This window comes from Natator depressus, chromosome 1 (genome assembly GCF_965152275.1).
Source record: "Natator depressus isolate rNatDep1 chromosome 1, rNatDep2.hap1, whole genome shotgun sequence".
In the NCBI taxonomy this organism is placed as follows: Eukaryota; Metazoa; Chordata; order Testudines; family Cheloniidae; genus Natator; species Natator depressus.
In genome coordinates, this window is record NC_134234.1 from 255,433,218 (window position 1) to 255,446,234 (window position 13,017).

At 51.5% G+C, this 13,017-nt stretch overlaps 3 protein-coding genes across 5 annotated transcripts in view; 2 read left to right on the forward strand and 1 right to left on the reverse strand.

Annotated features, from left to right (window-relative positions):
* Positions 1-270, reverse strand: part of FAM227A (family with sequence similarity 227 member A) — a 43,700-nt gene extending 43,430 nt beyond the window's left edge. For all 3 annotated transcript variants that reach the window (XM_074941573.1, XM_074941572.1, XM_074941570.1), the window contains exon 1: positions 5-270. In XM_074941573.1, coding sequence (XP_074797674.1) covers positions 5-122 — 118 coding nt within the window. In that variant the 5' untranslated portion in view covers positions 123-270. The remainder of the gene's footprint in view (positions 1-4) is intronic.
* Positions 241-7,342, forward strand: CBY1 (chibby 1, beta catenin antagonist). The gene is made up of 5 exons (XM_074941576.1): positions 241-399; positions 2,211-2,330; positions 2,976-3,081; positions 3,165-3,280; positions 6,566-7,342. The coding sequence occupies exons 1-5, from the start codon at positions 346-348 to the stop codon at positions 6,644-6,646; spliced, it is 477 nt and encodes a 158-aa protein (XP_074797677.1). The 5' UTR covers positions 241-345; the 3' UTR covers positions 6,647-7,342.
* A 909-nt stretch (positions 7,343-8,251) lies between these two features.
* TOMM22 (translocase of outer mitochondrial membrane 22) lies at positions 8,252-12,599 on the forward strand. Its single transcript, XM_074950183.1, has 4 exons — positions 8,252-8,412; positions 8,563-8,681; positions 9,204-9,321; positions 11,893-12,599. Exons 1-4 carry the CDS (start codon positions 8,308-8,310, stop codon positions 11,965-11,967), a joined length of 417 nt encoding a protein of 138 aa, XP_074806284.1. The 5' UTR covers positions 8,252-8,307; the 3' UTR covers positions 11,968-12,599.
* The last annotated feature ends 418 nt before the right edge of the window (positions 12,600-13,017 follow it).

Here is a 13,017-nt window from a genome sequence, read left to right on the forward strand (position 1 = left end):
TCACCTCCCTCTTCCATGGTACTGTCTAGCTTCAGAGTCTCCCCCCGCGTGACTATTCGCGAGTCCGACACTACCATTCCGGGCTGGGGAAGGGGGGGGTCTGACATCTGATAACGGGTCATACCCCTGAATTCTCTCAAGGGCTCTGAATACGGATCGTTCCATTCATGAACAGATCCCAGGGGAGAGGATGTACTTTAACGTATGCCCTCATACAGAATAACGTTCTACCGGTTCCCGGCCTTCCCCTCTCCCCAGTGGTAGAATCCTAGTCTCTTCCACCGAGGTGGTACTGACCGTTCCCCCGCCGCAAAGAACTGCGGACTTCGAAGGCGTCAGATACGCATGCGCAGGACGGCTAGCAGTGGGCAACAAGGCAGAGTGGGGCGCTTGGTGCAGGTGAGGCGAGGATGGTGAGCTTCCCTGTTGCGCGGGTACTAGAAGGGTCGCGGGGGACCCGGATGTTTCAGCCTCGTTTTTGATCGAAAGAGACAATCTCCACTGACACCCCAGCATTCCCCCCCCGCCCCCGACACACGCGCGTGTCTCCGGCTCGTGGCTGGGCAGCCGGTGACTTCGCGCCTTCCCACCCTCAGCGTGGGCACGTGGCGTCCGGCGGCAGCAGCAGCAGCCGCCGCCGCCGCCGCCGCCCGCGCTGCCCAGCCGTGAGGAGGAGCGAGGGACACCCCAGGGGATAAGCCCCCGCCGGGGCCTGGAAGCCCAGCAGCCCTCCCTGCCCTGCTCCCCACGCCGGGCTGCCTCTGCGCGGCTGGGCACTCCCCAGGCAGGGTGGGCGGCACAGCTCCAAGCTGCGCCTTGACACACTCTTGCCTCTGCCCTGAAGGAGCCTGGCACTGGCCGACGACACCCCCTAGAGCTGGTCCCTGCTCGTGGAGCCCGGCTGCCACGAGATGCTCCCTGAGGTGCTCACTCGCTGCTGCCCTTGCACTCCTGGACCTGCCTCTGCTCCTGAGGAGCCAGGGCAGCGGTGAGCAAGCATCCCAGGGAGCTCCTTTGTGGGAGAGGCAAGAGCGCATCAAGGCACAGCTTAGAGCTGTGCTGCCCGCCCTGCCTGTGGAGTGCCCGGCTGTGCAGGGGCAGCCCAGCTCAGGGAGCAGAGCAGGGATGGCTGCCAGGCACCCAGCTAGCATCCTGGCTTCCCCAGTGTGGAGAGCCAGGGGCCTGGACAGGCTGGGTGGCTCCCATCTGCTTCCAATCTGCCAGCTCCTGGCAGGAGGTGACCGTTTTCAAACTGTGGGGCAGGGGGATATACCACATCGTTTGAAAACCTTTATGCTAAATGGAAGACAGAAATCTGGGGGGGGACGTTATGTGACTCCATGTCACCTCTGGTTTGGGGGGCAATGCCCCCCCCCGCTCTCCCTAATCTCTGCCCCTGCGTAGAAGGTAAAGAAAATCCAGTCCTGGGGAATTGTGGGAAGGCACTGAAGGATTAGTAGCACCCAAATTATGTAATCTGGGTTACAGTTCGCCTTCACACTGCAAAGGGTGGGTGTCACAGCCTGAGTTAAAGCAGAATCCAAGCTCTAACCCCCACCCAGGCAAGCAAATCTGGATTCAAAGCCACTCCAAAAGCAGGTCAAAGGTTTTTGTGTGGTGACAGTACAGGTTTCAGGGCTAAAACCCAGTTAAGAGACTGGGTTAACCATGCAGTGAAGACATCCCCTGAAAGGGACTACTTACTCCAGGCAGATGAGGCTATTCCAGGGTGAATGCTTCATATGAAGCTTTGTTCTTTTTAAAGTGGGACTGAACAAAGCTCTGAAAATGTACTTGGGGTTTCTGGTTTTAGAGTACAACTGATTAAAATTGATAAAATTCCCAGCTGATCAAATATTTGAGGAAACCAGTAGGTTTCTATAAAATAGTAACTGAAAATACTCTTAAAATTACAATATGTACACTCAGGAAGACACTTTCCAGAAAGAGCCTAAAAGATTCTCACTCACTGAGGGCTCATCCCTAGGTCTTAAGAAGAGTTAAACAGTGATTTTAAATATATCCTATCATTTTAGTTTTTTAAAAGCCATAATTTGTCTAAGCATAAATACTGAAAATTGGAACCAACAAACACCAGAAACTGGAAATCCTAAATATTCTATAGGGAATCATCCTGTGGTGCAAGGTTGGATAGATAAGAAATGTCTGAGCTTTTCTTTCTATGTTTTGTCCTTGTATCTGGAAAACAGGGCAAGGCAGCAGAAGTGAGCAGGCTTGGAGATTGGAAAGCCATGCCTCTCTTTGGGAACACATTCAGTCCAAAGAAAACCCCACCTAGGAAATCAGCCTCCCTCTCCAACCTGCACTTGGTAAGTGTGGGGTTCTAAGGATCTTCTATCAACCCTTTAAGAACAAGGGACAGGTAATCTGCCTTAAAAATGTTATTGTAACAACTCTCATAACAAAGTATTTGACACCCCCCCCCCCCACACACACACAGACTCTCTCCACTCTCATATTCCCATCTGTTTCTCCTTCCTCTTCTGGTCCAGAGTCATGACCACTTACTGATGGCTGGATAGTGAGAGAAGAAGTGGAATGTTTAGTTAGTGGCATACTTCACTCCGTCGTCAGTCAGAAGCCAGATTCACTGCACCTGAAACTTCTAATGTGTGCTTTTAATACAGACCGCAGTGGGGCAGGGGCTTTCCTTACAATTGGCACCAAAGATAGAGTAGGACCCGGAGAATGAACTCCCCTCATGTCCCTAAAGATAGCTCTTTTAGTTCAGGGGTGACATATGTTGGAAGGAGACTCTGCATAGGTGTGTGCGAGACAGAAGCTTGTACTGCAGCAGCATGTGCAATGTTAATAATAGGACATCAGATTCTCTGGCCACTGATACAGCACCTTTCACAAGAATGCCAGTCACTTTAAAAAAAAGTGAAGGTGTGAGGGAAAGTATGGAGAGAGAAAATGAAAATTTTAGAAAACATTGATTTTTTTTTCTGCAGCTGGACAGATCGACCCGTGAAATTGAGCTGGGCCTGGACTATGGCACTCCCAACATGAACCTCACTGGACAGAGTCTGAAGTTTGAGAATGGCCAGTGGATAGCAGGTGAGGAGCTGCTCCTGTTGCTTTGGTCTGGGAGGGTTGTGGAGTTACATGATGATTATAACTTTGGCCTGTCTCTCCCTTAGAGTCAGGGAGCAGCAGTGGGGATCGCAGGGAGACACAGCGCCTGCGCAAACGGAACCAGCAGCTGGAGGAAGAGAACAATCTCTTGCGTCTGAAAGTGGATATCCTGCTGGACATGGTGAGGATGGGGAGATTCACCTCTCTGAAGTGACCAGAAATGCCCCCGAGACAGAGTGAAGAGCTCTGGGTCATCCCAAAAACACAGGTCCTAATGCCAACCTGTGTCCCTGCTCCCATTCACACTGAACCCTACCCCGCTGTTAGACACACTTAACACAGTAGTGATTGTGCAAGAGTGAAGACTGACCTCATCCACTTCCTCCCCAAGAGGAGGAGAAGGTCCAGGTCCCTTCAGGAGAAGAGCTGGATTACAGTGAGTACCATAGTTGAGAGGAGGGACCTGAACATCTGGATGATATAGGAAGACTTCCCCCATACCTTGAGTGTTTTCCACTTTCTATTTGTATCTTCTGCTTGTCACTACTGGGCTTCTGCAGTCAGTGAAATGAAGACCTTGACCATTCATGGTCACTTGAGATCTTAGGTTCCATAAGGCCTTCTTTTTTGCAAGAGTAATGAAAAAGATCTTTCATCTCCATATAGTCTTTCACCCCAAAGACAATTATAAACTGAAATACAGCAATACACAGGGATCACAGCTTCCATGGAAAAAAATGCAGCAACTCCTGGAGTGAAACATGGTAACTATTTAACAAAGTAAGAATGTTAACCGCTATGTCGGGGTGGCCAAATTTACTGAGCCTCCAAGTCATGTACGACAATCTTCAGAAGTTCAAGAGCTGAGGCACACCTGCTGGGGCTTGGGGCTTCAGCCCTCTGGCGGGGTGATGCCCTGCAGAGAGGGGAGTCTCAGGGCTTCAGCACAGTCCTGCTGAAGCCTCAAACCCTGGCCGGTGCACCCCATAGGGTTGAAGCCCTGAGACCCCCACTTCCTGCTGAACAGAAGCCAGAGGCAATGCGCAGGAGGGGGGGTACATGGGGTCACATGCCCCCCAAAATCTTTGCTAGGATTTGCTGACCCCACTCAGTCACATGGCGCCACCGGGCCCCCTCCCTGCACAGCAGCTGCTGGAGCTGGAAAGCTGGGATTGCAGCTGTGGGGAGAGGCAGCAGCAAATAGCTGGGAGTTGCAGGGAGAACTCCTGAGGTTAAGAGGAAGTCGTGCCTGGGAGGGCATGACTCAAGCTGTTGGGAGGGGGGTGAACCTTTAAATTGTGACCTCCCCCACTCTCAGGCACCAGTTGTCTCTAGCAGAAGACCCAAGGTCCCCCTCCCCCGCAATCTGGTAGGTGGAGAATGGGGGTGTTGTGGGGGGGGTCTGTGAGCTGCACTTTAACCCCGTGCTATGTCATCCTGACGAAATAGCAATTTGGGTAATTACAGTCTCCTTCCCTAAATTCCTTCTGCAGTTTCAGTTAGAAAGATGCTGTTGTGGTTAAAGCACAGTCCGGAAATCTGTGCTCTCCATAGTGTTTCTGGGTGGCCTTTGGCAATTCAGTGAACCTTCATGCCTCAGTTTCCCTCTCTGTAAAATGAGAGTGATATTTCTCTACCTCACATGGGTGAAAGCTAATTCATTCACGTTTGTAAATCTCTGCAAGGTCATTGGACACAGTGTGCTGTGAAATCCAAAGTATTAATTGCGGAAGCTCTTTCTCACTTCTTCCTAAAGCTGTCGTATAGTGTGTTACAGACTCAGAACCTGCTGAGTTCCACCCCAAAGGCACTTGTGTATCTGTGGTGTATGTCTGTAAAGTGCTTAGGGATCCTGCTGGGTGTAAGGGACTTCAGAGATATGTTAGATCAGGGGTCGGCAACCTATGGCACGTGTGCCAAAGACGATTTTTAATGGCACGCTGCTGCCTGCTGGGGTCCCAGCCGCTGGCCCCGCTCAGTGCCCGCTGCCGAACCCAGGCTGGGACCCCAGCAGGCAGCAGAGTGCCATTAAAAATCCTGCCCACCCCAGCCCGCTCTTCTCTGCCCCCCCCCCCCCCCCCCCGCAGGGCAGGGTGAAGAAGCTTGGTCCTGCCAGCTGCTGCTGCAGGGCAGGCAAGCTCCCCCCTCCCCCCGCCGTGCTGGGTTCTTGCCCCTCCTCCTCTCCCTCCCTGCTGCCGATCAGCTGATGGACCTTGCGAGGGAGGGGGAGAAGAGGTGGGACAGGGCCTTGGGGAAGGGGGGTGGAATCAGGGCATATCCCCTCCAGCCCCCTGCCATGAGCCACTCTGGGCAGGGGGCTGGGAGCACCCCCACAACCATAGTCCACACTCCCAGCCCTCTGCCCTGACCCCTGCACCCCCCTCACACACACCCCAGCCTCCTGTCCTGACCCCTGCATCCCCCCACAACCCTAGCCCTGACTCCAGCACCCCACACACATGCCCTCTACCCTGACCCCTGCACCCCCCACAACCCCAGCCTTGACTCCAGCCCCCCCACACATACCCAGCCCCCCCATGCCCTGGCTCCTGTACCCTCCTCACACACCCCATGACCTGACTCTTGCACCCCCCACGTTCTCACCCCCACCATGAGCACCAAACGGGAGCTCCTGCACCCCCTCCCCCACATTCCTACCTGCACCCCTTGCACCAAATGGGAGCTGCCCAGGTAGCACTCCACAGCCAAACCTCCTGCCCCAACCCTGAGCCCCCTCCCTCATTCTAGCTCCTGGCCAGACCCTACACCCCAACCCCCAGCCTTCTCCTTCACCCCCAGCTCTGTGCTCAGTGCACTCCCACCCTCAGCTCAGTGCAGAGAGAGAGGAAGAGAATGGGCTAGAACCAGGGAGAAGGTACGTACCCACTCTGTGGGCAGGGCTGGGATCCCAGACCTGCAGTGGGCTGAGCGGGGCCAGCAGCCAGGACCCTGGCTAGCAGGAGGCGGCGGACGGAACTCCAGACCGGCAGCAGGCTGAGCCGCTCAGCCTGCTGCCGGTCTGGGGTTCTGGCTGCTGGCCCCTTGCCAGCCGGGGTCCCGGCCACAGGCCCCGCTCAGCCTGCTGCCAGCCTAGGTGAACGGAACCCCAGGCTGGCAGCGGGCTGAGCGGGCCAGCAGCGTAAGATCAGCATTTTAATTTAATTTTAAATGAAGCTGCTTAAACATTTTGAAAATCTTGTTTACTTTACATACGACAATAGTTTAGTTATATAATATATAGACTTATAGCGAGAGACCTTCTAAAAAATGTTAAAATGTATTACTGGCATGCGAAATCTTAAATTAAAGTGAATAAATGAAGACTCGGCACCCCACTTCTGAAAGGTTGCCGACCCCTGTGTTAGATAGTACTTTCCTTATTCTGGTGTATATTTTATAAAAACAATACTCCATGGGGATGTGAGGGATTATTCTTACTCTTATTCTTGTCTGCTCTTGGTTGCAGCTGTCTGAGACCACAGCTGAGTCCCATCTGATGGAGAAGGAGCTGGAGGACCTGAAGAGTCTCAGCCGGAGGAGGAAGTGAACAACAGCAAGAAACAGGGGGTTAGGGGATGGGCGAGCAAGGGAATTTGGTTTGAAATCTCCATCACCCATGCAAGCAGGGCTGCTAAAGCTGAAGGGCTTCTAAAGCCTGGCTGGGACAGCTTCATTGTCTTGGTAGCACATGGTGATATTACAGTCCGCTGGACAGGTAGCCAAGTTCCCAGGCTTGAAATGTTAATGCGGCCTCCAACCAGAAGGCATCTACTATACTACTCCATAGAGCTGAGGCAGTGTTCTTGGTAAGTCACCGTAGGACATGTTCTGTAGTGATGAACATCTCTTTCTGCCCAGACCACTCCTCACTTCTTTTCCTCTATAGACCTGCCACTCAAAGCACAGAGCCCTTGGTGGAAGCACATGTTGATAATCTGTTTTATCAAGGAGTGCTGGGCAAGAGTCCTTTCTATACTGTGAGCAGAGGAGTATTTGTGAGTGGATGGTAGGGAAGATGTCTTTGTATATGTGCATGGCCTTAGTGTCTCTGGTTTGCAGCTTCTGTATGGGTCTCCTTGCTAATATCTTTGATCTCATAAGCTTCAGATTGGCCTTTCCCCAACTCCTGTTCTAAAAATCAAATAACATCCTAAACTAAAACAGTCTTTCCATTTTCAGATATTTATTATTATTATTTTTGTACAAACCACTAACTCTGCTTCCTGCTGTTGGCAGGTGGGTTTCTGGAATTGTTTGTTCTCCTGAGTGTTTCTTACATTTGTATAAAATGAAAACAAATTAAAAAATTTGTATAAAATTAAAACAAATCACATTTGTGAATCTGTTACATTCTTGCTAAGGTTGGGATCAGGTTACCCCCCCCCCCCACACACACACACACACACTCTTAAAGCCCTAACTGAAAACAGGCCCCAGAATGTTAGATGCTGCACAGACATGTAGTGAGAAACAGTCCTTGCCCTGAAGAGCTTACAGTCTGATTACATAGGATAGACAAAGAGTGAGAGGGGAAACAGAGAGGTGGAGTGATTCATTCAAGGTCACACAGCAGGTCAATGGCAGATCTGGGAGTAGAAAGCCAGTCTCTTGAGTCCCACGTCAGTGCCCTGTACACTAAACCAACACTGCCTCTATCTCACAGAGATGTATTATGCCCTTCCTCCATGGGCCATGGCGCAACTACTGGCCATTTCCTTCTGCAGCAGAGGAGATGAGCAAGTGGGGTAGGGCTGGGGTCTAATTTCCCCCCTGCATACCTACTTCACAAGGTGTCAGGGCAAGAGCCTGTTAAGCTAAGGGCATGAGCCTTTGGAAGCAGAGGGGCTAGGAAGCCGTGGGCAATGGAGGAGGCCACCTAGGAGTTAGGAACAGATGGAAGAGGTGGAGCGGATAGGCAAGGCTAAGGGCTGTGCAGCGGATGTGGGGGAGCAGCGATGGAGCATGGGAGAGAGCAGCTAGGCAGGGGCGCAGGCTAGGGCGCCTTGCCCTGCTGGATTTGCAGAACTGGGCAGGAGAGGCCGCTAGGGGGGAGGTTGACCGCTAGAGGCCGCTCTCTCCCCCAGCTCTCAGCCGCTCCCGCGTGACTGTCGCTCGCCTCCCTTCCGCTGTCTCTGTCCTCGGCCGGGGCCTCCGTCTCGTCGGCTCTCTTCCGGTTCCGGTGTCTCCCCCGCTCTCCTGCTTGCAGCCATGGCCGCCGCGTCGCCCCTGTCCCCCGAGGAGCTGCTGCTGCCCAAGGGCGGCCCGGGCAAGACGGAGGAGCTGGAGGAGGAGCTGGAGGAGGACGACGACGAGGTACCGGGTCGCGGGGCAGGGAGCAGGGGGAGCGTGGCCGCCCGCGGGCTCCATGTGCGAGGCCGGGGTGACCCCTGGGCGTGGGGGGGTGCAGGGCAGGGGCCGTTCCCGGCGGCATCTCACGGGTCTGACTCTGAGCCTCCCCCGCAGCTGGACGAGACCCTGAGCGAGCGGCTCTGGGGCCTGACCGAGATGTTCCCGGAGAGCGTCCGGACCGCGGCGGGAGCTACCTTCGATTTGTCCCTCTCTGTGGCCCAGAGCATGTATCGGTGAGAAGGCGGCGCCGGGGGTGTGGCTGGGTCTGGCTCTCCCGGGCCCGGGTGGGCTGTCAGGGCCGCGTGCCGCTTTTCCGGTCAGGGTCGGTTATTGGCCGGTCAGGTACCGCGCTTGCGGGCTGCGTTCTCTGCCCCTGCCACCGGTTGTTGGGCTTGTGCGCGAGCGTCAGTGAGCAGCGCAGACTGTGCTGAAGGGGTGTGTGGTAACGCTACACATCCTGCTCAAGCACATAGCAGAGTATGGGAGCCAGGACTGGAATAGCAATGGGGACTCCAGGTGAGATTCAGCTTTGGCAGAGCTTCCTGGAGTGTGCAAGACTGGAATATCAAAAATTAGTCCAAATCAGGATTGAGGTACCCAGGCAGAGCTGTATGGGAGTTTCTCTTGGTCCTCCCTTTCTAGAGGTAGAAGGGGAACAGGGGTCTGTTGTTCCATATACAGGGGACTGTTGTTCTTCCCATATGAAGGGAAATCAAATCAAGATTTTTCTGTCATGATTATTTTTTTCTCTCTAGATTCTCCAGGGCAGCTCTGTGGATTGGGACTACCTCCTTCATGATTCTCGTTCTTCCTGTTGTATTTGAAACTGAGAAACTGCAGATGGAGCAACAGCAGCAGCTGCAGCAGCGACAGGTGAGCCTGAAACCTCAAGACCCTTGCTCCATTGCAGTCCATGAACACAGGCTAATACTCTTTGGTTGCCTTGCAACAGAGAGATTAGCAGATGATAATGGGGTTTGTGGGACATCATAAACCTTGTCTTGCTTGAGTCACCAGGATTCCCCCCTACTTTTTCTAATACCAGCAGTTTCAAACTCATTTAGCAGAGAGGAGAGGGCTTGATTTCATGTTTAATTATGGTCCGTGAGCCAGGGCATAAATTCAGGATGGCTTATTATCCTCAATCCACAGCACAAATCCCACTGATGTTAGTGGGAGGTTCACACAGAGATCAACTCTCTCTCTTGAAGGCTGCACTCACACCCACTACCCTATTCCATCTGCTAGAGTTATCAGTTAATGCTGATGTTGGCATGTCATCACTGGATTTTTACAGTGGCTACTTCAATCAGATTAAAAGGGGGAAGGGGAATTCATCACAGACTCATTGTTCCAAGCTCTCTGCAGATTCAGGCAGCTGACATGACGTTGTTTACATTTAGTTTGTATGTGGAAGGTGCTCTTTGCAGCAGTGAGGGCTAAAAGCTGATTTGGGCTGGGGGCAATGTTCCCTCTCATTTTTTACATCCATGCGTGGAATAAATTTTGTTATGTGCACCAATAGGTGATGTGTGGTGGGGGTGGCACCGAGGAGTTAAGAGTGAGGGAGGCGGCTTAGGGTTGGGGGGTGGGGTGACGGCTCTGGCTGGAGGTGTGGGCTCTGGAGTGGAGCCAAGGATGAGGGGTTTGGGGTACAGGCTGCCCTGGGGCTGTGGTGGGGAGAGAGAACTCCCCCCAGCCCTCTCTCGCCACAGCAGCCCAGGCCTGGGCAAGAGAGCCTCTCCCTGTCCGCAGCAGCTCCAGGGCCGGGGGAGAGGCACCTCTCTGCGCTGCGTGCCTGCGTAGACCTTGATAGCCTGCTGCACAGCCGCATTGCTTAGAGGGAACTTAGGCTGGGGTGTGGGGAAGAGCGCTTAGGTCAGTGGTGGGCAACCTGTGGCCCTTCAGGTAATCCGCTGGCGGGCCATGAGACAGTGTTTACATTGACCATCTGCAGGCATGGCAGCCCGCAGCTCCCAGTGGCCATGGTTCGCCATTCCCGGCCAATGGGGACTGCAGGAAGCAGCGCGGGCCTCAGAGATGTACTGGCTGCTGCTGCTTCCGCAGCTCCCATTGGCTGGGAATAGCGAACCGCGGCCACTGGGAGCTGCGGGTGACTGTGCCTGCGGACGGTCAGTGTAAACACTGTCTCCTGGTCTGCCAGCGGATTACCCTGATGGGCTGCATACAGCCCGCAGGTTGCCCACCATTGGCTTAAGTTCTGCATAACGTGAGTATATCATGCAGCCATCAAATACATCATATAGGCCTGATACAGCTCATGGGCCACATGTTTGATACCCCTGACTAAGAGTACTGAGATGAGATGTCTTATTTTCCCTTTGCTATCTGAATAAGTCTACAGCAGTTAGCTGCCATAGCAGAGCGGGAATGGTATTGCAAAGTGACAGGAGTATTGCACTCTCAGCCCTGCAGCGTGAGTTAAGAACAGACATATTGGGTCAGACCAATGGTCCATCTAGCCCAGTATCCTGTCTTCCAACAATAGCCAATGCCAGATGCTTTGGAGGGAATAAACAGAGTATGGCAATTATTGAGTGATCCATCCCCAGCATCAGGCAGGCAGAGGCTTAAGGATGCCGAGAGCATAGAATTCCATTCTTGACCATTCTGGCTAATAGCAATTGATAGGCCTGTCCTCCATGAACTTACCTAATTCTTTTTTTAATGCAGTTATACTTTCGCTCTTCACAACATCCCCTGGCAACAATTTCCACAGATTGACTGTGTATTGCATGAAGTACCTTCCTTTTGTTTTAAACCTGCTGCCTATTAATTGCATTAGGTGACCAAGGAGTACTTGTGGCACCTTAGAGACTAACAAATTTATTTGAGCACAAGCTTTCGTGAGCTACAGCTCACCTCATCGGATGCATTTGCGAATACAGACTAACACGGCTGGGTACTCTGAAACCTGTCATTAGGTGACCACTGATTTTTGGTTATGTGAAGTGGTAAATAACACTTCCTTATTCACTTTTTCCTCACCCACTGTTCACGATTTTATAGACCTCTATCATATCTCCCCTTAGTTGTCTCTTTTCCAAGCTGAACAGTCCCAATCTTTTTAATCTCGCCATATAACATTGTTTGCTTTTTTTTGTCTGCTGCTGCACCCGTTGAGTGCATGTTTTCAGAGAACTAGCCATGACTCTAAGATCTTTCTTGAATGGTAACAGCTAATTTAGTCCCCATCATTTTGTATGTATAGTTGAGATTGTTTTCCAGTATGCTTTACTTTGCATTTATCGACATTGAATGTCATCTACCTTTTTGTTGCCCAGTCACAAATGTGGAACCCTTATTATCAGATGCTAAACCTCCTCCTTACTGGAACTATGGGGGTAGGGAGGGGTGCTATGCTGTTTTCAATCTTTATAGTTAATTTAAATAGTTTTTTTAACCCAGTATCATCTCTTGCAGATTCTCTTAGGACCCACTACAGGGTTGTCTGGCAGTATACCAGGGGCCCTGCCACCACTTTCTGGAAAGATCTAACTTCCAAAAGCTGCTTCAATCCATATTACATGGGGAGACCTCAACATTGATTCATTTGAACTGTTGGTTTGTCAGGCTGGGCATTCCCCCTGCCTCTTTTTTTTTTTTAAACTTTGGGACACTGACCTATCCATAATGGGGCAAAATCCCCTCTCCTGGACCTTTTTTTTGACGGGCTTCTGCCTGTAGCTTCCCCTCCCCAGAGGTAACAAGTTTTTCCTTTTATCCAGTCAGTCCACGCAGTGAGCAGTTACAGAGACTTCAAATTGAAGAGTGCTTGTTGTGGGCTCCTTACCTTCGGACACAAATTAGGCTCTGGCCAGTTTGTTCAGTAAATTTTTCAATTAAAAGAAAATCCTGTATTTCTCCTGGCTAAATCAAGGCCAGAAGAGGCCAGTGATAGAAAGGAAGGAGTGAATTTACCAAGAGGCAGAGTACAAAGAGTAGTAAGTTTCATCTGAGCCCTGTAGGAAAACTTGTTTTCAATATTTTCTTTGCAATTTTTTTTTGTTGGAGGAGGAAAGGGGAGCACATTTGGTTAAAGATTGTGCCTATGCTGATTGTTTGCATCATAAAACAACTACACTTTGGAAATCGGCTGCATATCTTTTTTGTATTAAATATTAAATAAATTGAACCCAAACATGTTGTGTTTAGTAGACATCCCTTGTGGATTTGCATCTTGAGGGCTCAACGTTCATGGCCCCAGATACTAATGGAAGACTAGAATAGCTGTTACTGCTTTGCACCTAGATGGGTGGTTATTCTCCAGCTTTATGTGTACAGTGTTAGCTGTGATGGGGTGGGAGAGGAGATGGTTCCAACCTAAGACAGCTTAGATAGGTAAGAAGTTTTGGATAACTTAGCAATGTCTCAAGAGTGGTATCTTAGGGCTACCTAGAGTCAACTAGATGGGTTCCATATCAGAGTTCAGAAGCAGTTTGATGAAGGTAGTTTCTCCCAAGAAGGCCACAACTTCATAACAAAGAACAATTTATTTTTTCCTTTACATACCATGTTACAGAACAATTCAGCTGAACACACAGAAGT

Coding starts and splice junctions, on each gene's coding strand:
- CBY1 (XM_074941576.1), top strand. CDS start 346: ATGCGCAGGACGGCTAGCAGTGGGCAACAAGGCAGAGTGGGGCGCTTG. Junction 3,082..3,164: donor GAATGGCCAGTGGATAGCAG/GTGAGGAGCTGC, acceptor TCTCTCCCTTAG/AGTCAGGGAGCAGCAGTGGG. Junction 3,281..6,565: donor TGGATATCCTGCTGGACATG/GTGAGGATGGGG, acceptor TCTTGGTTGCAG/CTGTCTGAGACCACAGCTGA.
- TOMM22 (XM_074950183.1), top strand. CDS start 8,308: ATGGCCGCCGCGTCGCCCCTGTCCCCCGAGGAGCTGCTGCTGCCCAAG. Junction 8,413..8,562: donor TGGAGGAGGACGACGACGAG/GTACCGGGTCGC, acceptor CCTCCCCCGCAG/CTGGACGAGACCCTGAGCGA. Junction 9,322..11,892: donor AGCAGCTGCAGCAGCGACAG/GTGAGCCTGAAA, acceptor CATCTCTTGCAG/ATTCTCTTAGGACCCACTAC.